At 45.2% G+C, this 27,189-nt stretch overlaps 1 protein-coding gene across 1 annotated transcript in view; it reads right to left on the bottom strand.

The window, feature by feature from the left end:
- Cpxm2 (carboxypeptidase X, M14 family member 2) overlaps positions 1 to 27,189 on the bottom strand; it is a 106,469-nt gene that overhangs the window by 77,230 nt on the left and 2,050 nt on the right. The window contains exons 2-3 of the mRNA XM_027409149.2: positions 18,373 to 18,471; positions 4,089 to 4,198 (exon numbers count right to left, since the gene is read on the bottom strand). Of these exons, the coding sequence (XP_027264950.1) occupies positions 4,089 to 4,198; positions 18,373 to 18,471 (209 nt within the window). The remainder of the gene's footprint in view (positions 1 to 4,088; positions 4,199 to 18,372; positions 18,472 to 27,189) is intronic.

The raw sequence follows: 27,189 nt of genomic DNA, 5'->3' as shown, positions 1-27,189 counted from the left end.
TTATGATATATAACAGAAGGTAGGGTACTGCTGTTATTTGTGAAGGCAAGAAGAAAACTCAAGAAGAAGTGAGCAAAAATGAAGACTGGACCATTCCAAGTCAAAGGAATAGGAAGCAAGGGACTGCACTACATGGCAGCCTCAGCATCCCTCTGGTGAGTAGACTCCCATCAGGTGTTGTTTACATGGTCCAGCAAACCATCAGTGCCTAGTCAGTCCTCAGACTCGTTATTCCCATCCATGCATTCCAAGAGCCATGGAGTCAGACTTTCAAACACAGACTGTGACTATGCTGAGTGGGTATAGATGTCTTGCCATTACTCTCTGGATACAATGTCATACTCACTTACATTGAATTCAGTACTAAGTGTAATTTAGAGATGGTTGAACATATTTGGGAGGATGTGGGAGGCTATGTAAAAATATATGAAGAACTTGGGTCCCCCAAGACCTTTGGTCTCTTGAAGGAATTGTCCATGGATGTCAAAGAAGGAAAACAAAAATCAAATGTGAAGCAAAGCTATGTTAGTACCAAGTGATGTCACTCCATAGTGATCTCACTCCTGTACCTGTCAGCAAATGTGTCCACAAACACCCTGGGTGCATTGGACTGCAAGAGTGTCAGCACAAGGCAGGGACAGTAGAGAAGTACTGGCTGACTCATCCCTGCAGATGTCACACCTAGACCGCCCCTAGCTGCTGAGACAATTTTATGGCATCATGAGTAGCAACCATCTGAACTTTCAGGCAGCTTGGATTCGTGAGCTGCCTTTTCTGGGAAATCTTAGCTGTGTCCCTCCAAGCTCTGTGTTTGCTTTGTCCAAGTCAAGAGAGCCAATGATGGTATTTGTCTGTGTTGTTAGTGTTAAATTGAATAATGCATGAAAATCATCCAGAGAGGTGCTGACAGCTCTTAGAGCAATGCAGTTCTCCCTCTACTGAGAGCCAGAGCATCCTGAATGCCATGAGTAAACAGGGCCTTCCTCCTGCCATTTCTGTGCCAGGTCAGAAGAGACAGTCCTTTACAAAGGAACACATGGATTCTGAGGAGAATGGACGAGGCCTTTGAGAATCACTAGAGATCATCCCTCACCTTTATTTCCTCTAGTCACCCCCACATCATGACGGCTTGAGAATGCCAGGCTAAAAGCTCTGTGTACCATGGCCTGGATGTTGGTCCAGTGTGTATCTTCAGAGGCCTGGACCAAGGAAGGGCTAGGCTAAACTTGTCCAAATCCCGATGCATGAGAGGACAGACTGAACTGCAGCTTCTAATTCTGACACCTTGGTGGTTCTCACAATTAAAATCCCATTAGCTTGACACGCCTACAAAATACTCACATGGGAGACAAGATATGGTTATTTTTAAATCATAGTTTTAATCGCTGTGTGGGGGTGATGTATTCTTGGAGCATGGCTTTAATTGTGCACCTGGATCTGTCAAATCGTGATGCCTTCAATGATAGATCCGGAAGGTAGAAACTAAAGGAGGACCAGTCAGCGTTTGTCTCTACAGATCTTATCCAAGCCCACCCATGGGGGTTAAAGCACTTACCACATAAGCATGAGGACCTAAGTGACCCCTACTACCACATTTTTAAATGCTGTGAAGGTAGGAACAAGGGGCCTTGTTCCTACCTTCTGGGGCCTGCTGGACAGCCAGTCTGGTCAGTCACTGAGCTCAGGGAAATACCTTGTCTCAAAAATATGTGTAAGATACTTAGTGTTGACCTCTGGCCCCCCTACACATGTGCATAGGCACCACTTCACACACACACACACACACACACACACACACACACACACACACACACTCACACAGCACACTTTTGTGCTGTGGGCCATGTTCTACCCTCTGTGGTCAACCCCAGAAAGAGGTTACACGATGGCCTGATTGTGAATTGTCCCCTGTAGGTTCATGTATTTGAATACTTCATCTCCAGCTGGTACTTCTTGAAAGGAGATTATGGAAGCCTTTGAGGACTATAAGCCAACCCAGTTTCCAGGCCTGCTCTCTACTTCTGGATCCACCAAGATGTGAATGGGCATGATTGAGTGCCCACTGCCAGGGACCGAGTCACACCAGGTGCAAGCCTTCCAAACCATGATGAACTGTATGTTCTATACAGTAAGACAAAATAAATCTTCTCCTTGAAGGATTTGAGCAGCAACTCCACTCTCTCTAACATCATTTCTAGAGATTCTCTCATGAGAAGACTCTAGGGTAAACAATTTACCACCTCAGAGAAAAATGCCCATGGAGATAAACAACACTAATAATAATGTCCAACCACCTCCTTTCTCCATCTTCATGACAGGCAGCAGAGTGCTCCTCTGCCCAGGCATTTATGCAGGGGAGCTTGCGGTTTGTTTCCTGGGCTACCCTTCCCATGCATGAAAGACAAAGTAGACAGAAAGACCTGAAAGTAAAAACTGTCCTCCAAAGGGCTGGATGCATGGCCTAGAGATGTCAAGATAGGGTCACATTCTAGACAGACTTCACCAAGACTCTGGTGATATCCTCTGTGCACCCCCCATGTATTACATGTGCAGTTCTAGACTCCTAGGGTTTCACAAGGAGAAGGCCAGGTCTGCCCCCCTCATATGGGGCTCATGGTCAAGGAGTGGGCACATAAACAAAAGTGCGATGGCTCATTTGATTGACACCGTGATAGAATCTAGAGTCACCTAAGAACAGACCTCTGGGCATGCCTGTGAAGGATTAGGTGAAGTGTGGTTGGAAGAGCCACCCTAAATGTAGACTAGACAGCACTGCTCTGTGGACTGAGGTCTTGGGCTGAATAAAAATGAGAAAGACACTGGGCACTGGCATTCATCTCTCTGTTCCTAATCAAGGACAGATTGCTACCAGCTCCCTCAAGCACTCATCTCCATACCTTTCCCACAGTTCTACCCTTGAACCATGATCAAAAAATCCTCCCTCAAGTCCCTTTTCCCAGACATTTGCTCATAGCAAAAAGAAAAGTAACTTCTGCACCAAGAAAAAGTTACAGCTGCTCCCTCAGAGGACTGGAGTCCATCCTAGGGGACCTAGGACCCTCAGAGATTCACCGTCCTCTCCCCTGGCCAATCCCTGAGAATTCACCTTCACCCTCTTAGAACACACAAGAGGGCTTTGTTTTGTTATGGTGTTTTTTCTGCCACTTTCTTGTTGCCACATGCAAATGTTGCTTAGCATCTGTCACTTTTTAAAGAAGGTTTAGAAGACCTGGTAATTACAGGGTCCCCTAAAGGAAAAGAATCAAAAGAGGGGTGCCCAGGGTTGCATAGAAGAAGGGCCCAGCCCACCAAGCTGGACTTCACAGAAGGAGTGGCCAAGAGCCAGGGGACAGCTGCCACAGGCCTGGCTTTCCCTCCAGCCTCCAAAAAGACAGTCCTGCCTACCTGGATTAAGCCAAGTGTCCCACATGGATGTAAGAGAACAGCTGTGCATTGTCACAGAAACTGAGTCCTACAGCAGTGGTGGGGGAAGCCTTTCCATGGCTCAGTGGCATTACTATTTTGGGTGCCACTGGGCCTTCCCTTCAGACAAGCATGCCACTGGAGGAAAGGTCTGTGGTTATGATTTGAATGGTTTGTGGAGTATGCAGGGGAAGCTCAGCCGAGCTCAGCCTGTCTAGTCAAGACTAGACAGTACCAAGGGCCAAGATCACAGTATAACTCCAGAGAGGTAGTCACTTATGATGTGTTCAGCCCTGTGAGCCAATGGGGATCCACAGAATGGCTGGATGATGTGGGTGAGCCTGTTGATTACTAAGGAGCAAAGGGAACACTCCCTGCTGTGTGGCGGACATCTCTGCCATGTCCTTGCCTGTGGGCATTCTTCATTCTGCTCATGCCATTTCTACACAGAGGGAACCCAAAGGGAAGTCCTTACCTCATTTGTCCTGTCTTCTGTCTCTAGAGAAGCCTGATCCTCTACGCATAGTCCTACTCTGCAGTCGTCCCTCACCTTGAGAACTAGTTAACACTCTTCAAATGCCATGTATTCACCCACCCAAGCTGAGCAGGAACCCTCCCTGTGTCCATGCCCAGAGCACTCATCAGTGTATCTGAGAGGCTAGTACCTGGATGTTGAGTCTCCCACGATGTGCTCCCAGGCCATAGCGCTTTGCTGTGGAGGCATGCAGCTGGAAGTCTGTGATTTTTAGTGTTTCCAGACCAAGAGGTGGGCAACCTGGGAAGGACAGGGTTTGTTAGAGACAAAGACAGATATCAGAAGCAATGAGGGTCTGCTTTTCAGAGGGGGCCAGTTGCTTTCTTCCCCCAGTGAGCCCCTAAGCCACAAGTATGGCCCCCTTTGCCCTGGCACACCCTGTGTTTCAGACAGATTAGGTCAATGCAACCATCAACGGCTCCCCAGTTCTGTCACTAGCATTTGCTTTCTGGATATTTGGGCTGAATATTCCTTCTTTGTTGCTGGCTTCGCTTTGTTTGATGCCATTTGCAATTAAGGCCCTTTCCAGGAGATTCTGCCAGAGAATGACATGGGGTAGAAATCTTTTAACAATCCCATGCTTGAGCTCTGCAAATTAATCAGGACTTGTTGATTTTGCTTCAGCAACTCTGGCCTCTGTTGTGCATGGTAATGAGCAGAGCGGCATAAATAGAAACCTCTATTGTCTTCCTTCTTGGTGGAATAGGTAGCTGTGAGAACAGCTCCTGAGCACAGCTTGACCCCAGAATAAATACCAGCCAATGACTGCCAAGTCTAGACCACCATACCTACACATAACAACATTGATGCCAGCCAGGGCTGGACCCCAGGTCTCCTAGGCTGGGCTACTCTCTCATCCACTGACCCACCATTATGTCCTATCAGGGGCATATAGTGTTAGAGCAGCACTGGGGAGTCTCCTTCTTACCATCTGACTTGGAGAAGAAAAACAACTCTCAAGTAGATGTGAATCAAGTCTGTTTCCACCAGAAATACCAGACAACTTCAAACATCAGAGGACACAGTCAGTGGGGAACAGGAAGTGCCCTAGAATCGAGGGTACTCTGGGAGCATGTCTGCACACTCAGCAAAAAAAAGCCCCGCTAGCCTCAGATTGGAGGGGTCTAGTGAGATGACAGGGGCTCTGCTGGTACCTGCATGAGAAGATCCACTCAGGTACTGGAGGCAGAGAAGGTTGGATCTGTCAGGAACCAAGATACCACATAGCCCTCCCTTAACCTCTCAAAAGTGAAAAACAGCACATTGAGAACCTGAGGCAAGCCACCAAGAGGTGCCAGCTGCCAGCACAGTTGCACAATGGAGTTAGACTTCAGAGTCTCATCTCCAGGCTAGTTAAGGACACCTTGCATCCTTGGGCCTGCTGACAACCTCTGGTAGGCTTCCCGGGTTGGTAACTGACATTGGCCATCTATCTGGCTCCCACCATAGTGGGGAGCATAATCAGACTAGTGCTGCTGTCCCCCAACACACTGCGGGAAGACAGGGCAACTTCCAGGGACCAGTTGGTGTTCCATAGCTTCTGGGAAAGAATCTTGTAGCTGGAGGCTGGGGAGTCGTGTACTGATAGAGCATTAGTGAAGGAGTGTAAAGTGGATTGAGAACAGTATATAGAAGAGAGAGGTGTGAGCAGAGGCCACACAGTGGATGCCCCGGGGGCATGCAATGAATTTAGAGGGCATATAAGAATGCAAAGGACACATGACTGCTGCCAGGCAGTCATTGGTGACACTGTCAGTGAGTGAGGGAGAGGTTAAGCAGGAAGGGGGTTCTGTGAAGCCAGACAGCTAACTTCCCAAGGCCACTCAGGGTCAACAGTTACCTTGAACCTCCTGCTTCATAAGGGTCTGTACCTCTGCCTTCCAGGTCTGGAGGACATGGAGTCTGACTCACATAGTTGGTGGGTCTTTGATATCAAGTGTTAACTGAGTACTTCTCCTTCCCGCCTACCAGGAATTGATGTCTTACAAATGAGCAAAACTGTCCCACAACCTCTTCTGAAATCCATAATGCTGGCCTCCTATGCTGGGCATCTCTGTGGACCTTCTTAAGCTACCAAAACAATAGTCTACCCTGCCTCTCAGGTCCAGCAGCCATGAAGCATAACCCCAGAGCCCAGAAGATAAACCTATCACCTCTCCTGTTACAAGGGCTGGGAATGTGGGCTTGTACCCTCCAACTATACCTTCAGGACAAGATACACCCTCTCTCAGCTCCTGCCCTGGGCTCAAAGACCCAGCATTCTCTTGTAGCCATCACAGGCTATATTCAGAATTCAGGCAAGGGCTGGGGGTAACACTCACAGGGATTTACTAGGGCCATTAAGGTCAGGGGTAACTAACAGTCTGCCACTTAAATTGTGGCTGGGATTTGGGCTCAAGGGGCCCTACACTGATGTTCCTGTCTCCCAGCTCTGGATTTTCACCACTGCTCCTACCTTCTGTTGGGTCCTTGCACTTCTACTAGTCATATAGTCTCAACCTGTCATGCTTCAGACACTGGTAACATCCTCAGCCTGAGAGGGCCCACACCCCTGGGTCTTGACACTGAGCTGGCCACTGGTAATGGGGCTCTGTGGATAATTCCTTGGGTTCTGGGTATGGGCTCGGCTAAGCACAACTCCTAATTTAGGTGCTGTCCCCAAGGGACCAGGGCATTAAAGACTGGACAGGTGGGATAAAACCCTTGTTTAGTCTCTCCATACCCTAGTGTTCATATCTATGGCATCTCCATGTAATCAAGTCAGAAATGCAAACAGTATCCACCATCATTTGTGAACCTATTTCAGAGCCACACAGACACCATTCCAGCTTCCACTCAGCAGAATATGGAGGAGAATCCATTGCCTCATCTAGTCCTGCAACCTCCATTTCTGTCATTTATAGACACTCAGACAGATGCACAGGTAGAAGCCAGATGGACAGATAGCTCACCTCGACAATGTTTGCTATTCAAAGCATTTATTCTAGAAAAAGAGAACATCTCATACATATATAAGTGTTTTATTTCAAAAGGGAACTACTTGAAGAAGTTCAATATGCTATTAAAATTGCTTCTCTGGTAAGAAATCCCATTAAGATACAAGGTATGGAAAGAAGTCCCTGTAAGCAGGGGTATTTCATGGATGCACATCTCACAGTGACTCAAAAGTTCAATGTCTCCCTCTGGAATGGCCTAGGCCATTGTGTGCTCATGGCAACAGTGGAGTTTCACATGAGTGGCATCTACTCTTGTCCATACCTACAAGAGTGTCACAGAAGAAATCAAAATATTCTGCTCCCTTCATCCATAGACTTGCTGGTCAGGGGCTTTGGTGAAAACCCAGATAAATATATGGGCTCAGCAAGTTCATTATGGCTTCTTCCATGAACCCAGCATCCTGACACTGGGACTTTTTTCTTTTTTTTCTTATTAGAAGGTACTATCTATAGATGATCTTTTTTTGGAAGCCTTTCCCATCATCCATGTGGGAGTAGCTAGCAGTGGATCCACCCTAGGAAAGCACCATGTCTTTGAAAGGCAAAGATAAAGATATAGACCACATGGATTAGTAAGTGTTGTTTGAGTGAAGGAAACCAATAGCACCTCATTCAGACAAGGAAAGATTGCCACAGGGACAGGAGGGACAGGATAGGATAGGGCCAGAGTTCCCATCAGCCATGTAGCACAAGCCACTACTCTGTGCTGCCCAAGGAAGGGACTGACTCTAAGGGTATCTCCAGCATTTTACCATACCTGTCCAGAGTCCCCACCCAGCCACCTGCCTGGCACCAGGACTTGATACTATCAGCAGAGAAAGTGTAACAGAAGCTAGACAAAAATTCACAGCCACCGAAGTGCTGGGACAATCATGTGGAGTTCCCTGTCCAGTGCTGGGTTAAGCTGGGAAGTGCAGGGCAAGGATCACAGAGATACAGCAAAGCAGTCAACCTCACTCAAGAAGTTCATAGTTCATCAGTTATTCACTATTATTTTTTCTTCTGACCACCTCACTATTTACCTTCCATCAATAACTACTGTAATTCCCTTCCTAGGGTTGCCAGCCAGTGGGGGAGCCTGGTGGCAACTGGCTCCCTGATTGACACAGAACAATGTGTTCTCCAGTGCAGCTCACTATGGTGCTCAAGAAAAACAGCACCTGCTAAACTGGCTGTAAAGGCCCCACCTCTCCAAACAACATTTTAAGACTTTTAGAGCCAGTGAAATGGCTCACCAGGTAAACGTACTTGCCACCATGTCTAACAACCTGAGTTCAATGCCAGGGCTGCTGGAGGGAGCAGAGAACCAACTGCTACAAAGTTGTTCTCTGGACCCCCAATGTGCACTGTGGCATACACTCACGCTGCAGCATGCCCATGCCCCCCACACACACACACATACAGATGCTAAATGTAAAAATTTTCAACATGTTAAAATTAATATAAGCTTAAATACAGAGTAGTTTAGATTTCTCTCTTACATTCCTTTATAAGGAATAAGGCAACAATTTCAGGTTACAGTCACAAAGTCACATATTTCCTGGTAAAAGTTCCTAGGCCTATCTTAATATGCATACTGGTTTACATAGGAATGCCCTGTTAGAAAAAACAAGTTCCTTATACTAAAGACAAAAAAGTAAGAGATAGGAAAATTATCTTTGGGGTTTAGACTTTAAATGAATTCAAAGTATAGGATACTGCACACTTAACCCTGATGAACTTGATGAACTTCAGTATTTTTTTTGTCTGATTCATTTTCCTCCTCTTAATTTCCTGAGAAGATTCTATGTTCTCAGAGGAGCTGGTGGGTGTTCAGAATTCGAAGAGAGATCCTCCCACCGGTGCACCTGCAGGGTCCTCTGCACTGGAGAAAAAGATGAGGAAAATAATGAAGGTATCACCCTAAATTTGTTCCCACACAGAAGAATGAGGGATGTTGCCATGTAAATGAGTAGAACCGTATGGAGGCTGAACAGCCAGAAAGGCCAGAGAGGAGCCCATGTCTTCACAACCCATCAAGGCATTTGAGATGCTGAGTCCTGCTCAGGGAGATGGACAGTTACTCTTTCCTGTGGCCAGAGGGGCAAGCAAAGACTAGACAGGACTACATAGGAAAGGAGCAACTGACAGCTTCCTTGGAACCAACACACAGGGGTTCTACTGGTCTACTGGTTCTACTAGGTGACATAAACCCAGCCTGTGTTCTGGGTTTGGATTCCAGCCACAGGGAGGAGAGCCACTAACAGTAAACCCCAAGACAATTGAACCCTAGTAAAGCCCATAGCATAAACGGAGGGGCTCCAAGCACACCTCTTCCTCCTTAAGATCAGAAACTTAGAAGAGTGGGAGCAGAGATAAGGGTTGCATTTTCAGCTACAGTCCTTGGTCTGTCTGCAGCTTCCTGAGATGACCCAGAGGCAACTTATGCATACAGGGGGCTGACTGAAAAGAAATTATAAATTTGTTACCAGCTAATCAACAGCCAAGGCAATCAGAGGCACTTTCAGACATATGAATACTTGGGAAATGTACCTATTTTCCATCTGCTTGAAACTGTAGAATAAGTGTCAAAATTAAATAGGCACAATGGCATGTAAGCCCTGGAGACAGTGAGACTGAGGACCCTGCTAACCAAAGAGTTACAAACAGGAGGCAAAGCAGTTGTTGAAATGCCTTTGGTTTACATTGTCAAGGAATTACCTGCCCTGCTAATCACAACACTACCTTCCAACAAGTAGAGCTTTCCTATATCCTTCAAGAGACACTGCAGAGAAAGACAAGAATGTGGTTACGCTGGTGATGGGTAAAGAAGAGAAAGTGTTTCTAGTTTTAATTGAAGTAGCTATAGCCAATAATTTAAAAACAAACAAACAAACAAACAACAAACCCTCTGTATTTATTATAACACCAAGCCATGAAGTAATTACTGCATATCAAGGCTTCAGATGAACAGTCATTGAGTGGTTGCCTAGCAGGCAGGAAGCCCTGAATTTGATCCCCAACACTGTATACCATATACATTTAAAAAAAAAAAAGCTGGAATAATGGCTGAGCCTATAATCCCAGCACTCTGGAAGTGGAGGCAGGAGGACAAGACATTCAAGGACATCCTACACAATGAGTTTGAGGCCAACTAGGGTCACATAAGATTTGGCTTTAAAAAAAAAAGTTCTTGAAATGAACAGGAAAGTCATTCACAGATCTTCATGCCTCCTCAACATCTTAGTATTCTGATAAACCCTGTTCCATGGCCACACTGTAGCAAGGACCTATACCCCAACTAATCAGAGCCCTGGGCCAACAGCCACACCCTCCTGAGGACAAATTCTCTTCTGCCATAAAAACAAACATGTCTTTGACATCGAATTGAGTTTCTCCCACTTTTTAAAAACAGGCTCTTATCCTGAGAAGCATGTGGGTGAGAGAACATGGCAAAAAGTGTGAAAAAAAAGTCTTCAGGAAAATATTAATTAGAGATCCGAGATGTGTCACAATCTGGAGAAAACTGACAGTCACCAGAGAGGAAGCCACTTTCTCTTAAAGCATGCAGCTCTTGGAACACCCTGTGCCAAATGAAGCTCTGTCTCCCAGTGCCACTCCATCTGTGGGGAATGGAGATGGGACCCCCTATCTCATCTCTACTCAGGACACACATCATTAGCTCTGTCCCTTGCTAACATTTTTCCACAGAGGACAGTGGTGTGTCTTCATCAATCCCCAAGGTCCATGCCACGACCACCAAGCTATGTGTGACAGCAATTTTAATTATCAATCTGCTACAGTCTAGAACAATGGTTCTCAACCAGTGGGTCACAACCAATAAGGGTCACATATCAGATATCCTGCATATCAGACATTTACATTACAATTCACAACAGTATCAAAATTACAGTTTTGAAATAGCAATGAAATAGTTTTATGGTTGGGGGTCACCACAACATGAGGAGCTGTATTAAAGGGTCATAGATTTGGGAAGGTTGAGATCCACTGCTCTAGAATTATCTGAGAAGGGAATCTCAGTGAAGGATTGTTTAAATCAGACTTGTTGGTGAACATGACTATAAAGGATTTTCTTAATTGGGTTAATTGACATAGGAAGATCCACTCTGAATGTAAACAAAACCATTCATTGATTGGGCCCTGAACTATATCAGAGTGGAAAAAGGCAAGCAGAGCAAGCAGGCATGAATTTTCTCTGCTCTTGATTGTGGATGTGATGTGATCAGCCACCTAACGCCCCTGTAACATAGCTAAACTGTAACATAGCTAAAACAAAACCAAAAAGAAAAAAACTTTCTCTCCTAAGTTGTTTTCAGCAGGGTGCTTTATCACAGTAGCATAAATGAAACTAGGACACTCCATATATCAGTTTTTGAACAGATTCCAACACTGCCTACCAACTTTAATGTCAGGGGAAACCTTGTGGTCGAGACATAATAGGAAATAGAATACATAGCACATGAATTTTGATTTGTAGGCATCAACCCCAAAATCCTGCTTCCAGTGTCCCACATATCTCCAGGGAACTGTCGTGAAGGTCAAATCTTGAAAAGCTTGTTAAATCTATGAGCAATTAGGCTAATGTGCAAGCAACTGCCTCTGAGTCACCCCCTCTGGACATCTTGTCACTTAACCTTTACAATGCCCACAAACCCATCTTACCAATAAATAAAGTGAGACTTGCAGAGGTCAGACTGGCTTCAATAATTACAAAGTGCCCAGTGTCTGGGTTCAATTTGAAAATCAGCTATGACAGGAGATCCCAATACCCTCTTTATGTTCCCCCATTTGAGTTGAAAAGTTCCAGAGTAAAATACCAATACTTTGGTGGCACTGGAGATCACACCAGGAAAAGGGACCAGAACTGGACCTGACAGAGGAGGTGTGGCCTGCTGTGGCTGCCCGCTACTATAAAATTAGAGGATGTTGGAAGATATAGAGGGCAAGAGGCTCCCAGTAATAAGTTGCTAGCTCTCTTGGAGTTTTGTTCTCATTGTTGTCTCTAATCCAATAGGATTCACTATGGAAATCTTTCTTTTGCCTTTCCGGACTTGACCTTCCCTCCAACCAATGGAGAGTGTGGAGGCTGCTTCCTGTGTGCTGGGATTGTGTTTGTGGTGGCTCACTGCCTAACTTGGACACCAAGAGCTGCTCTGAAGGGCGTAGGAGTCTCTCGGGGTCTTGGGAAGTCTATGAAGTAATGTTGGTCTTATCTAATCACCCTTAGAAAGCTCTTTCATATCCGCCACATCAAAGAGCACCCTGAAGATGTGCCTCCCTGCACTGATGGAACCAAAAACTAAATGATCCATCCCGAGAACCCAAATTTTTGGAAGAACCTAGAGAAATAGATGCCCGAATTCCACCCAGAAACTTAGATCATTGACAGCAGCTCTCAGGAAACTATTTTTAGGTGCCAAGAACCTCGAGGGGTCCCCAGAATCTAGCTGGCATCTCTCACCTACACCTACAGTAAAAGAAGTCTGGAGAGTTTCTTTCCTTGGCTCTGAGTCCAACAAAGGAAATGCTCAGAGACCTGGGAGGCAAGCCCAAGCCTGTATAGCCCATGGAGTCTGCCCCAGGAGGCTTCAGCATCAAAGAATCTGATCCGGCCACTTACCTTGACCTTGGATGTCCAGCTCGACAGCTGCTTCATACGGAAAGTCTCCCACACTCCATTCCCTACCAAGCCACCCACCCTACTCACCCTGTCATGGGGCCAAACTCCTAATGAAAAGCCCAACCATCTCAGACAGATTAGTCTACCTCCCTGAAGAGGCTGGGAGCCTCCATCACAAGCCAAATGAGTTTCTGTCATAGAATTCCTGACAACACGTGACTGATATGTATCAGAAGCTGCTCTAACTGATAATCACATCATGGGAAATTCATATTTTTCCTCATACATTGATAATAAAGACCCCAGGAGATAATTACTGGTTCAAAACAAACTGCTTGTTACCACATCCATGGTCCACCTACACGTCACATTTCTAATATAACAAATAATTTCAGGGGCAATACATGAACACAAGAGGAGACCCTATCTGTAGAAGATAGAGATGAATGTCTTCAAGACCTTGGTGAAGGCAAAAATAAAATTAAACATTATGGAAAAGCACCAACCACCAAAGAAAAGATTAATGATTGGTTCGTTTTAGGTTTAAGAACATCTGTTATTCAAGACACCCTTGGTAGAATGAGAAGATAAGCCAGTGGGTACCTGACAAGCCTTACTCTGGGTGCCTGACAAAAAAAGCAAACAAACGAACTCTCCAATAAATGAGAAGAATGGAGTTAAGTGGAGTTGAACAAAAAAAGTCATTCTAATGTCAAAGAAGCATTAACCATTAGTCACCAGGAAAACACATACTTAGACCACAACAGAACAGCAGCATATGTCACTAACATGAACAAAAAAGCGAAGATTAACAAGACCAAACGTAGGCTTTTAAGGGAAAAAAGCAACTGTTGGTGGGAATGTTGATATTCATAATCAGCTCAGAAAATTCTCTGCCAATTCTGTGTGTGTGTGTGTGTGTGTGTGTGTGTGTGTGTGTGTGTGTGTGTGGTGACACATGTGCACATATTCATGTGTGCATGTATGTGCGTGTAAACTTGTGTACACATGCCTATCAAGGCCAGAGGTCAAGATCTGGTGTCTTTTCCAGTTGCTTTTCTGTCTTGTTTTTAGAAAGTCTCTCATTTAACTTGGGGAGCATCAATTTGGCCAGTGAGTCAAGGATTCTCCTGCCGCCTCCTCCCTTGTGCTGGGGTTATAGATGTGTGTCTCTATGCCCAGCATTTTTCTTTCCAACATCGAGATCCAAAGTCAGGTCCTCATGCTTGCACAGAAAGCACTTTACTAACTGAACCATGTCCTTAGGCCCTCCCTAGCAGAGCTTATTGAAGATATTCATTCCCTATGATCTAGCAACTCTATTGGAGGTACACACCAAATGCACTCTGTAATAGCCAAAGGATAAAATCCGTACCAATACCTATTAATAGGAGAATGAGTACACAGACAGTGGTATACAGTCCTGCTGTGGAAACCTACAGATCCATGAAGATAAACGAGCCATACTGTATGCAGCAACATGGATGAGCCTTACAACTATGATAACCAACTAAAGAGAACAGACACAACAGTATACAGCACAAGTCCACAAATATTACCAAGTTCAAGACCACACCTGTCACCTCTGATCACAGCAATGTTTACAGAGAAGCAGGGAGATTGGCTGGTTGGGGCTCAGAGCTGATTTCCAGCACAATCTTCTTGTAAAGAGCAGTTGCAATGATGCATTTTCACACTGTGTGGTGTCCATGACAACCCAAATCAATGTGTGGAGATTACACACTCCAATGAGTTATATCCTTATGTTCCCATAGTTTTCTCTATACATGTTAGCCCTCAGTAATATCTTAAAGGGCTTAGCTACTATATCATTAAAAATACCAAGCCAGATCTATTTATCCAATTCAGAAGGAATAAAAGAGATCTATGCTGAATGTAAAAAAAGCCAGTCTCCAAGGTTATATAGCATATGATTTTGTGTATCTCAGTGTCTTACAACTACAACATTATGGAGAGAAGAGCTGCATTGCCAGGAATCAGGGCCTAAGCATGGGCCCTAAAGAATAGCACATGTCTCTAAAGAATAGCACAAAGACCTTCTAATGGGACAGGAGTGTTTCCAGAAACCACACATGATACAGTTGCACAGTCTTGCACACACACACACACACACACACACACACACACACACACACACACACACACACAAAGCTGGCAGAATCTGAATATCTGAATATGGTCTGTCCAAGTCCATTTCTTGACTCTATTACTTTACTACAGTAAAGTAAAAAACATCAGCACTGGTAGGGGTAGGGTGAAAGGTGAATCAGACCCTTCTCCCACTTTTCTTGTTGGGTTTTTGTTTTTATTTTGTAACTTCTTGTGAATCCAGTTATTTCAAATTAATTTTTTTTCTTAAAGGTGATTTTAAAAGATAAAACTTCCTCACCCTGAACTCAGGATGACTTAATGCAACCCATAAAATTCTCAATAGCTCAGAAGTGTCTTAGACTTCAGGGAATTTTGGTTGAAATTTTTGTAACCACTCCCAAACTTGGCCTAGAAGCCTAAGACTCAAGAAAGGAAACATAGTGGAACCTAACACCAGAGGTGGAACAACATCCACCATGTGTAAATCAGATGAATACAGAAGGAGGAAACAGCTTCCATGTGGGGGTGGCATTCATCCCACCCTCACTGTGCGCCCCCAGCCTTAAATCCAGGATCTACAGCAGCTAGAAAATTAAACACTTTGTGATACCTTCACAAGTGGCTTCCTGGAGTCACCAGGTGCCTACATCTCCCTCCAGTAAACTTTCCATAAGGATTCTCATCATGAATTCTGGGAAAACACTGAGGCAGAAATGGAAAGGTAAATTACCACAACAGCAAATAAGAACAGTGGTACCACTCAGCAAGCTGGGCTGGTAGCCTAGGTACTGACATCTGGTGATAGACAAAGGCTTTTACTCCCTCCTCTCAGGACCAGCACACAGACAGGTCTCTTCACTCTATCAGGCTGACATGACAAGTAGATCATCCCAAAGTCAAGTAGCTTTCAACTTTTGGGAAGGGACTGGAAAGGTGCGGGCATAAAATGAGAAGGAGAAGTAGATAAGACTTCAACCAGCCTAGTAGCTGATCATGTACCGGGATACCTGACCAACTGATATAGCACTGTAGTCACACAACAGCTAAGCACACATTTACTCTCGACTGCAGACTCTTTGAAGAGCCTGTTACTTGCCTTCAGTGTGAACCTCTAGACACCAGCCACAGTCTCTCTCCTTTCCTAGCTGAGCAACAGGGAGTCATTATTCTTTCCCTCTCATATTCTCATTGATCCTTCCTTTAAAAACAGAATAATTCCACAAGCTAATATGACAGCTAAGACACTCAATGAATTGGAGATGTGAAGGCTGCCTTTGAGGTAAGTGACCCCATTCACGAGTCCAACTCAGAAAAAAAAAATCTAGTTAGTGGGGTCATATGTGTCAGAACAGAAGAAATGTCATGTGTGCCGTGTGTGTGTTTGTGTGTTGTGTGTGTGTGTGTGTGTGTGTGTGTGTGTGTGTGTGTGTGTGTGTGTGTGTGCAAACGGGCCTCCAAAATCTTCCTGAAATGCCTACCCCAATTTTAATAACTTCCAGTTCTGAGAAAGAAGAAATAAGATAATCCAACCCAAGCCTTCTGCTGAAGCTAAGAGAAAATCTGGACAAAATATGTTTTAAAATGTGTTTGAAAGCACTCAAGAATTCACCAGATACTGAAGAACCCTCAAGTCCAGATTGGTTGGCAGAAAAACTTCAAAGTGCTCCTGAGGCTAGCACCCCAAAGAGACCTCAGCCTGGTATCAGACATGAGCAAAAGGCAACTGCTACTGCTCCACCAGCAGGTGAAATGACACAGTACCAGAAAGGGAGTTAAGACTCTGTCCCAGTTTCATTTTTGTCAGTGTGGTAAAATACCATGACCAAAGACAACTTAGAGGAGAAAGATGTCTATCTCAGCTCACTATGCTAAGTTACCGTCCATTACTGGGGAAGTCACGGCAGCAGAAACTTGAAACAATGGGTCACAACACATCCACAGTCAAAGGCAGAGAAAAATGAAAATATTCACACTTACTCATACTTACTTGAATTTCTCCTTTCTTCTATATTTCAGGACCCACTGCCTAGGGAATGGTGGTCCTCACAGTGGTCTGCATCTTCTCAAATCAATTCCTTAACTAAAACAACTACCCACAGACAGACCCACAGGCCAACTCAAAGCAGACAATCCCTCTTTTGGACTCTCATCCCAGGTAATGTGAGGTCAAGTTGATGATTAAAGCTAACTATCACAGATGCTAAAGGACAGGATCCTCAGATGAGCCTGAGAAACACATACTGTACACTGGATGCATCCTCCCAAGGGACTAGGTCAGTGTCCACCTTCAGATGGAACACACATTTAGGTCCATAAATGACTGCAGAAGCTTATAAGAACTTACTTCTCTTATTCTTAGAACACACTGTAGTCAGAGCAATGATATCTTTGATGACGGGTTGTTAGTTAGAAACACAGCCCCAAACCCTGACATTGTGCCTAAAAGAATGTGCAACTCTTCTGGTGACAGTCACCTCTGTGACACAGCTCTTGAGCGCATGTGGCAGTTGAGAGTGAGTCCTATCCAAATCCATAAGATGTTTAGCTGAACTTTTTTTTTGTCTGCTGTCATTACTAAGCAAAAAGACAACAACCCTGGAATCTTTCATTCTAATCTATGTTTTGCTATACATCCCTGGCCAAAGTACCCTCCCTTAATCTACAAAGCATGGAGGAGCAGAGGAGGGAGATGGGTAGGGGAGGATATTGACGGTGATGTGATGGTGCCCACAGTGATTCTCACAGTGATTGGAAAGGATCTGGCAACTACACATAAATTTAATAAACTGTCACTATTACCAATTGTAGCAGGAAATGATCCTGAATATTGAAGCTTAGTACAATAATAGTAACAAAGTAGTTAAGAATATTCATAGCTGCATCTAATGGGTCAGCGTTCCTCCGTGAGTCTCAAAATAACTAATAACAATGAACATTCTTTTACTGTAATTTTTGGGTTCCTTTTTTCGTTTGCTTGTTTGTTTGCTTTTTCTTTTGAGACAATATCTCATAGATCCCAAGCTGTCCTACAACTTTCTATGTTGCCGAGGATGACCTTAAATTCTGGATCCTCCTGCCTCTATTTCCCTAGGGTCGGTCTTATAGGTGTGCACCATCACATCTGGTATGTGCAGTGCTGGCTGGCATGAAGCCCAAGGCTTCACACATGCTAGGTAAGCACTCCATCAATCAAGCTATTACCACCACCACCACCCCCCTCCAGCCTACCACTGAACATGCTATGACAAGTAATTACACAGCCAAAAGTTTCACACGGCTGCAAGACATCAGGTCTAGTATTGCAGATTCTGGAAATAGAAAACTTTATCTATGCCACTAGAAACCCCATGCTGGGTTGAGAGACAAGAAATATACAACTAAGCCTATGGGCAGCTAAGAGATCACAATGATGTGGACTTCCAAGTGAGACAGTCTAAGGGAGGGGGCAGGAAATTTGGAAGTGACTTGAGCAATTCAATCAGGAAAATCTCAGTGGGGCAGCAATGCCCCCAGAGAAGTTTGAGCTGCTAAAACATGTCTGCACTCCTGCGCAATGGCTAAGAATAGACACAAGTCCAGACAATACCCTACAGGGCATATATGACCAGAGAGCCATGCCAGCTGCCTGCACCCACCATGGGCAGGTGACAGGAATGGGGCGGGAACCCTCCAAGAGCTTCACTTACTCTCTCTGATATCCTCATGGACCACAGGGACCCCATGGTCATCTCGGGCAGGTTTTTCAAGACTCTTGCTTCTTCTGCCTTTTCTGTTGCTATTTTTACCTAGAAAGAAAAAGAGAGAAAGGCATCGTTACTGCATGTATCAGAGAAGCCTCTGAATGTGAGAACTCATGGTCTTCTCCTGCAGAAAGGTGCTCCCAGCTTTGCTCCGCAGCCCCAGAGCCTTGGACTCTAGGAGGCCTGTGGTTAAAGAGAAGGATGCTCAGTACATACGGAGATAAATCACCCCTCACAAGACCCAGGCACAAATGAATGCTGTAAAGTATTTTAACCCTACAAAATGCTGCTGAGCCTCCCTGCGGCACTAGAAGTGTGAGCTGGAACTGGAGGCCAAAGCTGGACTTGGACATCAAAGCTGATATGTTTCCCCATGCTGAGCTCTCACACCTAGCTCTCTCCAAGGCCATGGCTTGTGGACCTGTGAGTCTGTTGCTCGTTAACTGGGGAGTGATCTGGGACCCCGATGTGACCCTGTCAACCTTCCAGTTTCTCCTCACTTCTACCCCTGTTCTAACAACACTTGGCATAAATTGTCCCCCTCATAGTCACAGCTGTCCCTCTACTCTCAAGCTAATTGGCTCCTATCCATTGCCAAGTCTCAGTTCTGGCATTGTCTTAAACTGACTTTCCTGACTCCTCACTTCGATCTAATCCTCCTTGGAGGGGCTCTGATAGCATCTGTCTAGAGTCAAGTTGCTTCAAAGCAAAGCCTAATGCAGGGTTTCATTGCCTGGGAAGCTCTGAGGGAAAGGAGAGCTGAGCAAGTCTGCCTAGCTCAGCTTGTCACCTGGAGCTTTGAGAGCAGGAAGGGCATACAGAATGCTCTCCACTTGAGAAAGCCTCTGTATAAAAACTAGCCAACTCAGGGTTAGGGGTGCACCCTTCCAGAGTGGAGGAGAGGTATGATACACTCATACTTCAGGGTGCTATCTGGGAGACAGGTACACCCAGGGTATACCCAAGGCCACCAGCCTTCCCTCTTTCTCTCCTCAATAGAAGAAGGTAGCAGAGCCTTCCACACAGGAAGTTAGAGCGAGGACACAAATGATACCTGTGAGATACTCAGAGTGTGAAGAACAGCTCTTGTCTCTATCTGACCAGCATTATCCGGAAGCTCATACATCACTAACACTATCCTGTTTTCTAACAGCTAACAGGGGCGGTAGGCTCCAAAATTTACAAGCCATGTTCACTACAAATTTACAAGTCAAGTTCAACCCTCTGAGGACAGGAAGGACATTTTACAATTGAGAACATGAAAGCCTAGAGCAGTGGTTCTCAACCTTCCTAATGTCTCAACCATTTAATATAGCTCCTCATGTTGTAGTGGACCCCAACCATAAAATTATTTCATTGTTATTTTATAACTATAATTTTGCTACTATTATGAACCATACTATAAATATCTGAAACGTGACCCCTCCCAAGGGATCTTGACCCACAGCTTGAGAACTGCTGGCCTAGAGTGAGGAAGAACGACCTATCAAGGTCACTGACAGCCAGGAGGTAACAGAGCTACCGGCCAGCTCCAAAGGGCCTTCCTTCCCTGCCAGCACAAAGGCCTCTTCCATGGAGCCTTCCTCCCCCAGAACAAGAAAGGCACCATATGGTCTCTACAGATGAAAGGAGAAAGAGAAGTGGAAATAGTGTTCGGAGAAGGAGCCAGAACCCAATCACCATCTCCATCTGGGCCGCGTGACAATGCAGAATTCCTTAAAAGTAGCACCACACTGCTAATGCTGGCCACATGTTCTATTCTGGTGCACCAAGATAAATATAAGTCCTCTGGCTTAATAGAAAACTATTTTTCCCCTTGCAACACAAGGAGCTTACAGTAGCAACCGCCCCCAACTCCCCCCACCCCAAAGTGAAAAGCCATTGCATCCCTGCAGTCTGATTTCCCCAGGAAATCCCAGGCACCAGGGCTCTGCACACCCCCTGAAGGAGAGGGCTGACCCAGGGCTCTGTACTCCCCCTGAAGGAGAGAGCTGGTCCAGGGCTCTGCATTCCCCCTGAAGGAGGAAGCTGGTCCAGGGCCCTGGCAGTTCTTGCCTGTTTCTTGTTAAGAACCCATGGCTGGCATCATATGAGGTTCTCTCAGTAACTCCCCAGAAATACAACCTAAAGATCTCTCTCCTCCTGCAGGTGTTAGGAAAGAGGTGTGTGTGTGTGTGTGTGTGTGTGTGTGTGTGTGTGTGTGTGTGTGTCCACTTGTGTGTGCATGTGTGGGGGTACATGAGCAAGTTTGTACACATGCATGTGGACATCAGAGGACAACCTCAGTTGTTCCTCAGGCAATGTCCACTTTTTTTTTTTTCAATTTTAAACAGAGTCTCTCATTCACCTAGAACTTGCCAAGCAGGCTAGGCTGGCTGGCCAGCAGCCCCAGGGATCCTCCTGTTTCTTTTCCCAGTGCTGGGATTATTTTATTTTAATCTGATCTGGACCTGATGAAAGCCTTCTCCTTCAGGACTAGTTTTCCGTGGCATCAGAAGGCATCATGAAGCTTCCCAGGGAGGGAAGCAAACAAGAATCCTACCCAGCTGTGATGCCTGTGATCCCCAACAAAGTCCAGCACAGCATGATAACCCTAAGGGTGCAACCCAGCCACACATACTTCAGCAGTAACTAACAACTCTCTAATTGAAATTAAAGTTCACTCATGCTGGTACTGGAAGCCTAGCTAGCTTCTCAGGGCTGTGAAGACATTGGTCTTGGAGAAGAACCTACATCCAGCACTTTATTAAACCAACATAACCCCTAACTACATTCTAAATATTTATCCTTATACCTATAGATAAGTGTAGTTCTCACCCCTCACCAAGGAAACTTCTCTTTGCAACAGATAAAGACTATTACAGACAACCACAACCAACCAAAATGCAGAGGACAAGAGATTATGTGGTGCCCATCCCAACTGATACATCTAAAGCATACTTCCTGCACCTAAGATTCATGGATCATTGCAAAAAAGGATGGATAAAAGCTATAAGAGCCAGAGAAACAGGACATTTTCCAGGATTGTGTCTCCTAGAAATATGAGAGAGGCTATATCCATGACATCTTATCAACATAGCAGCCTAAAAAATTCCTGAACAGTGACAATATCAATGGATCTTCTAACATGAAAAGGGGAAAGCTCAAGGGGCCTTAATCCTAGACACAGAACTAAGGGTAACTAAGTAATGCTGAGATCAGGGGAAATGGTTTCCCAGGGAAGAGTTTCCCAGCTGGTTATCCAGCACCAAGTGGTGAACCCTGAAATCATTTATAGGAATTGAGCAGGTTATAGTTATGTATTTAGGAGAATATATATATATATATATATATATATATATACATATATATATATATATATATATATTAAAGAAAAGGGTCATGAATTTGAGAGGGTCAAGGGACAAGGAGGGGAGAGCCTGTGCCCCTTTCCAATTCTAAGGACAGTCAGTGTCAGAGGAAACAGGTTTGGAGTGGGGTTAATCTGAGAATCAGCTGAATGGTTGGATGATATGCTTGCTTCCAGTCAGGGACAACCTCAGTGGTCAGACAGGGAAGGAAGGCTGAAGGGTCACCAGGGACACAGCAGTGCCACTATACTAGAAGCCCAAATCAATCCACCTACTAACACACCCCACCCTCTGTCTATGTCTATGCTTCTCAGGTGCTGGATCCTTCCTAGAAAAACAACCCGATGTGTTTCTATCCCCTGGGACTGGGACCAGGGCACAGGGGCAGTGGACTCAGCTGGCACTGCAGTGCCTCTGAAACTAACACTCCCACTCTCTGTGCCAGGGTTCTCAACCTGTGGGTTGTGACCCCACTGAAGGTAAAATGGTCTTTTTAAAGGGGTCACCTAAGGCCATGAGAAAGCATAGATATTTACATTATGATTCATAACATAATTCAAAATTACAGTTATGTAGTAGCAACAAAAATAATTTTATACTTGGGGGTGGGTCAACACAACATGAGGAACTGTATTACAGGGCTCTATGCAGGCAGTCACCCTCCTGATTCTCAACCACAGCCATGTGAAGTTCATTGTCTGTAAGGAAACAACCCAGTAATAGCAGCAGGCAGGCAGGTGCATGCAGGGGAGTGTGGACCCTCTGTAGGCTGTGCAGGTAGCCTGGGCATCTATCTGCCTGGGTTTAAGTTCTGCCAAGAACAGGCTGAGATAAGCAGGAATATACTGCAGGACCATACCTGGGAAATGATTTCATGAAGCTTGAGGGAAAAGGGCTAAGAGGAGAAAGGAGATGCCAACAATCTGGAGGCATTGTCTGTCAGGGTCTACAGGATACAACCTGTCAGGTGCTTCGGAAGCAGAGAAGAGGTGACACAAAACTGCCCACCCCGCCCCTATCAGAACGGGGGAGGTGACACCCATCTAACCTCAGCAGGCAGTATGAGTATTATTAACACATCCTCCATGGAGGAACCAGTGGCTTGGAAAGTCACATAAGCACTTAAGGAGCAGAGTTCTGTCCCTAGCTGTCTCTGAATCCTCAGCAGGCTTACTAGGAAGCATTGCACATGTCTTGCATGGAGTATATAGTATATACAAATCTGTGACACAAGAACTGATTAACACGGGAAGGAGGGTATTCTTCATCATGTTAGCCATCCATGATCGCCAGTGAGCAGCTAGATGGAAGCCAACCACTTAGGGATACTAACCTTTCCCACAGCCAGTCAAAGAAACCCAACTCAAAGGTTTCACAACCCAAGTGGCAGCTTCATGGACAGGGACCTGAGAGGGGCATCAAAGGACAGAACCTGTCACTGCTGGGTGACACTAAGCCTAAGCACTTATCTTCCTAGCCCCTTGGGACATGCAAAGGAGACCTCACCACAAAATCCAGGCTCTGGAGCTAAAACTGGTTTTGTTCCGGGTCTGAAGCAGGGTCACATTGAGATTTGGCAGTCATGGGCACAAGAGGTAGATAGGGGAAATGCCATGACTGTTTTAAAACCACAGCATGCAATCGGGCTTCCTAGACCCTAGTAGGGTCTCCACTCTCTATCATCCAGACCCAACACAGATTTCTGGAGCCATGGGCACAAGCAGGAAGAGCAGGCCAGCAGTGAGTTAGCTTTGGAAAGAGTTCTGGAAAGGGTGGCACTGTCTCAAAAATAGATGCTTTTTTTCCTAATCCATCCTTTCCCTTGCAGCTTTGCAGCGAGTTGACTTGGATGAAATACTTCAGGTTTAATACTAAAGCATGTAGGCAGCCATCAAGGCTTTCTTGTTCTTTAGGTATGCCAATAACATTCCCTGGATTTATTTAAAAAATACTACTGAAATACTGGCAAGCACCTCCTCCTGATCCTCACACTCCCATTTTCATTTCCATCAAAGGCCAGGCTGCACTGACCCAACAAGAGACCAGAAGAGCTTTGCAGGAAAGCCCTTTCCACCAACCAGCAACAGTTCACAGAGAATGAGCTTTGTTTACAAGCAAATATGCTCAAGTCGCCACTGTTTTTATTTCTCTTGACAGCTGGGACACAAGACATACTAAATGTAAACTGGAAGATTCTGGGTATAGACCTACAAACAAAAATGGCTCTCTACATGCTCTGCATGTCCCAGAGGGACTAGCTCAGGACTAGGGGGGTCTCCATATGGGTTTGTTAAGAAGCAAACAGTGGTACAGTCTATCCTGTGCCTGGAAACACTACAAACAAAGGAGTCAGTGGGAAATCAGATTTAAAGCCTCCATATCCGAGCCAGCTCCTAAGCCAAGTGGCAGTGGAGGAAGAAAACACAATATTCAAATCACTTATTCTCAGTCTTGTTTGTTTCTTTCTGCCACGTAGGTGGAAAAGGCAGGTGAATTGTGCAACTGTGGTTTATTAGATGTCTGCATTTCATCCTCTAAAAGGAGCGTGGCCACAATTCAAAGTCACCCCAAAATAAATATACCCTACATCAACTGGCAGGACCCCCATGGAGCCGTTGTCTTATTCTTCATGCTGACTAATGAAAATTAGGGACCTGAGGCTCACTCCTGGGACCACAAAGTGTTCCAACTCCAGAAACTGTGGAATTCAACTAGAAACAGCTGAATAAATAGTTGTCAACGAGGAAGAATATTCTAGCAATCAGCACTGCCCATCCAATGAATAAATGACCTTGAAGTGGAAAGAGCCCATCTGGGTAGGGGTGGAGCAGAGGCTGGGCAGCCATTGTCTGAACCCTGCAGTGGGTAGGAATTTGCACTGTGACCAATTACTTTCCTAAAAGTTCTAAGATTCTGGGTTAGACCAATGCTTACAAAAAAGGACTCAGACACTCAAGACACCAAAGTCCCCTAACCCCCAGAAAAGGATTTCACAGCCTTATATCCTGGTGGATCACACATACACACACACACACACACACACACACACGCACGCACGCACGCATGCACGCACGCATGCACACATGTGCATTGCACACATATGTGGAGAAAATACTGAAATGCATATACACACAAACATGCATATACACATACACAAATTCACGAAGAAACTGCTGAAGTGCAATATTACAATCTAATTAAATAGTATTTATAACATTCTATGTCGTGCTTTTGATACCCAATGGTAATTCTCAATACCCTGCAGATGGCTGATAATGTCTAGACATTTTTATTTGTGAGGGCTGGGAGGAAGGTCCTATTGGTATCTTATGGGTCAAAGCTGTGTATCCTACAACACACAGGACCCCCCACCACCCAGGTACATATACTCAGTCCAAACTACTGAGACTGTCAAACCTACACTAGAGTTGCCTAAGATTTCCCATTAGTGGAAACTGAGGGGTGGATCATGGGACTTCACCATAATATTTCTGCAAGTTCCTATGAGTCTCTAATTATTCTAAACCAAACTTTAAGCAGATGCCTTTCAGTTTTCTCTTCCCTGACTACCACTGGGCCCTTCTCCATTGAAAATGAAGTGCTGGTTAAGAATCCCTGATTCAAGTTCTTGGGAACAAAAGCACTTCAGATTTCAAGATTTTTCCAAACGAGGAATTAACCCGTGTGTTGTGAACACCACACATAGAGCCTGGAGGTAGCTTTGTGTTAAGGCAAAACTTCATGGAGCATAATCACTATGTATTTACTTGTGTTCAAAGGGCTCAGATTTTTAAGCCTTTCAAGTTTTAGCTTTCCTGAGTATGTGCTCTAGTTTGCCTCTGTTGCTCTGAAAAACACCATGACCAAAAGCAATGTGGGGAAGAAAGGGTTGATTTTGACCTACATGTTACAGTCCATCATCAAGGGAAGCCAGGGAAGAGTTCAAATCACGGGCTTGAAGCAGAGACCACAGAGGAAAGCTGTTTACTGGCTTTCCTATCTACTATTGATTCTTACATAGCCCAGGACCACCTACCTAAGGAAAGCATCACCCACAGTGGGCTAGGTCCGCCTACACTAATTAGCTATCAAGAAAGTCCCCCACTGACACACCCACAGACAATCTGAGGGAGGTGATCCTTCAGTTGAGGTTCCTTCTTCTCAGGTGTGTCAAGCTAACAACCAACCATCACAGGACGATGCTCACTGCTACTCCCAATTGGCCAAAGGATTCCATTTTCCAAGCCACCTCCATAGATATCAGCACGTGGCATCCACAGGGCATTTCTCTGGTTGTCAAGGATCAAAGCCTAAACCGAAAGCCAGGCCAAATACCTTTGCTCCAGCCCCCTCAGAGATCCACACAAATGCCCTATTAGTGCCCACCACACACACTTTCTCCAATTTCTCCTTTATCAACTCCAACTTCTATACTCCCAAGAACTAAGTGGAAAACATTTCACTGTCTCCAAATGTGATAGTCAAGTCAGTTCACTGTTCTATGCTCTCACCCATCTCTCAATCTTACCCTCTGCTCCCACCCCATTGCCTTAGCCTGTCTTGGAACCCAGCACTTAACAGCCATAGAGTAAATTCTAGAAGTTTGCATCTAACACCCCAGACCAGAGCCCCAGGTTCCTTCCTCTGAAGAACATTCCTAAGATTGGCAACCTGTCCATAAAATAGCCCGCCACCCAAAGAGTGCCTCTATGACACTATGTATATGACAATATGTACACCATGCAATGTATACCACAGTATGTACACCACAGTATGTTCACCACACCACCACTAAAGGTGGGATAGAATCTTCTCTCTGTGCAAGTGAAGTGCACAAATTCTTCTGAGTTCCCTAACCAAGATCATTTTAATTTAATCTCTCTTCTATTACATAGAATCCACAGTTGAATGTTCTATTGAACACATGCATGCATGCACACATGCACTCAGGGGCAGGGGAGTGGAGGGAGAAAGAGAGGCAGTAGTTTAAACTACTCCATGAATGTCACACTCATCTTATCTTCCCTAGCTGGGGAAGCTCCAAAACATCCCACCTGATTCATTAGGAAAATGGCTGAAACAGCAAGGAGCCAGGAAGCAGCTCTCCAAAGGCCTCTGAAGCTGACTCTGGTGCTTCAGGTCCTGGAACCTGGGTTGCTAACTATTCCCCAGGAACAGTTAACTTCCTGTCCCAGGCCAACCTCTATCTTCCAGGTGGCTTCCCAGAAGCAAATGACCCTTTTCTTGCAAACCAGATTTGACCTGCAGAGACCCCATTTCAGGGCTGATAACCCCGGAAGCTCCAAGAATGAAGGAAAACCACTTCTGGGTTGTAACAACTGAGTTCTCAGACACATAAGCTGGGGGACACTGCTGAGGCTGGACTGTGACTTCCTAAGATGTCAGGAAAGAT

Source organism: Cricetulus griseus, chromosome 3 (genome assembly GCF_003668045.3).
Source record: "Cricetulus griseus strain 17A/GY chromosome 3, alternate assembly CriGri-PICRH-1.0, whole genome shotgun sequence".
Classification (NCBI taxonomy): Eukaryota; Metazoa; Chordata; class Mammalia; order Rodentia; family Cricetidae; genus Cricetulus; species Cricetulus griseus.
The sequence above is the reverse complement of the archived record's forward strand: the minus strand, read 5'-3'. Positions and strand labels throughout refer to the sequence as shown.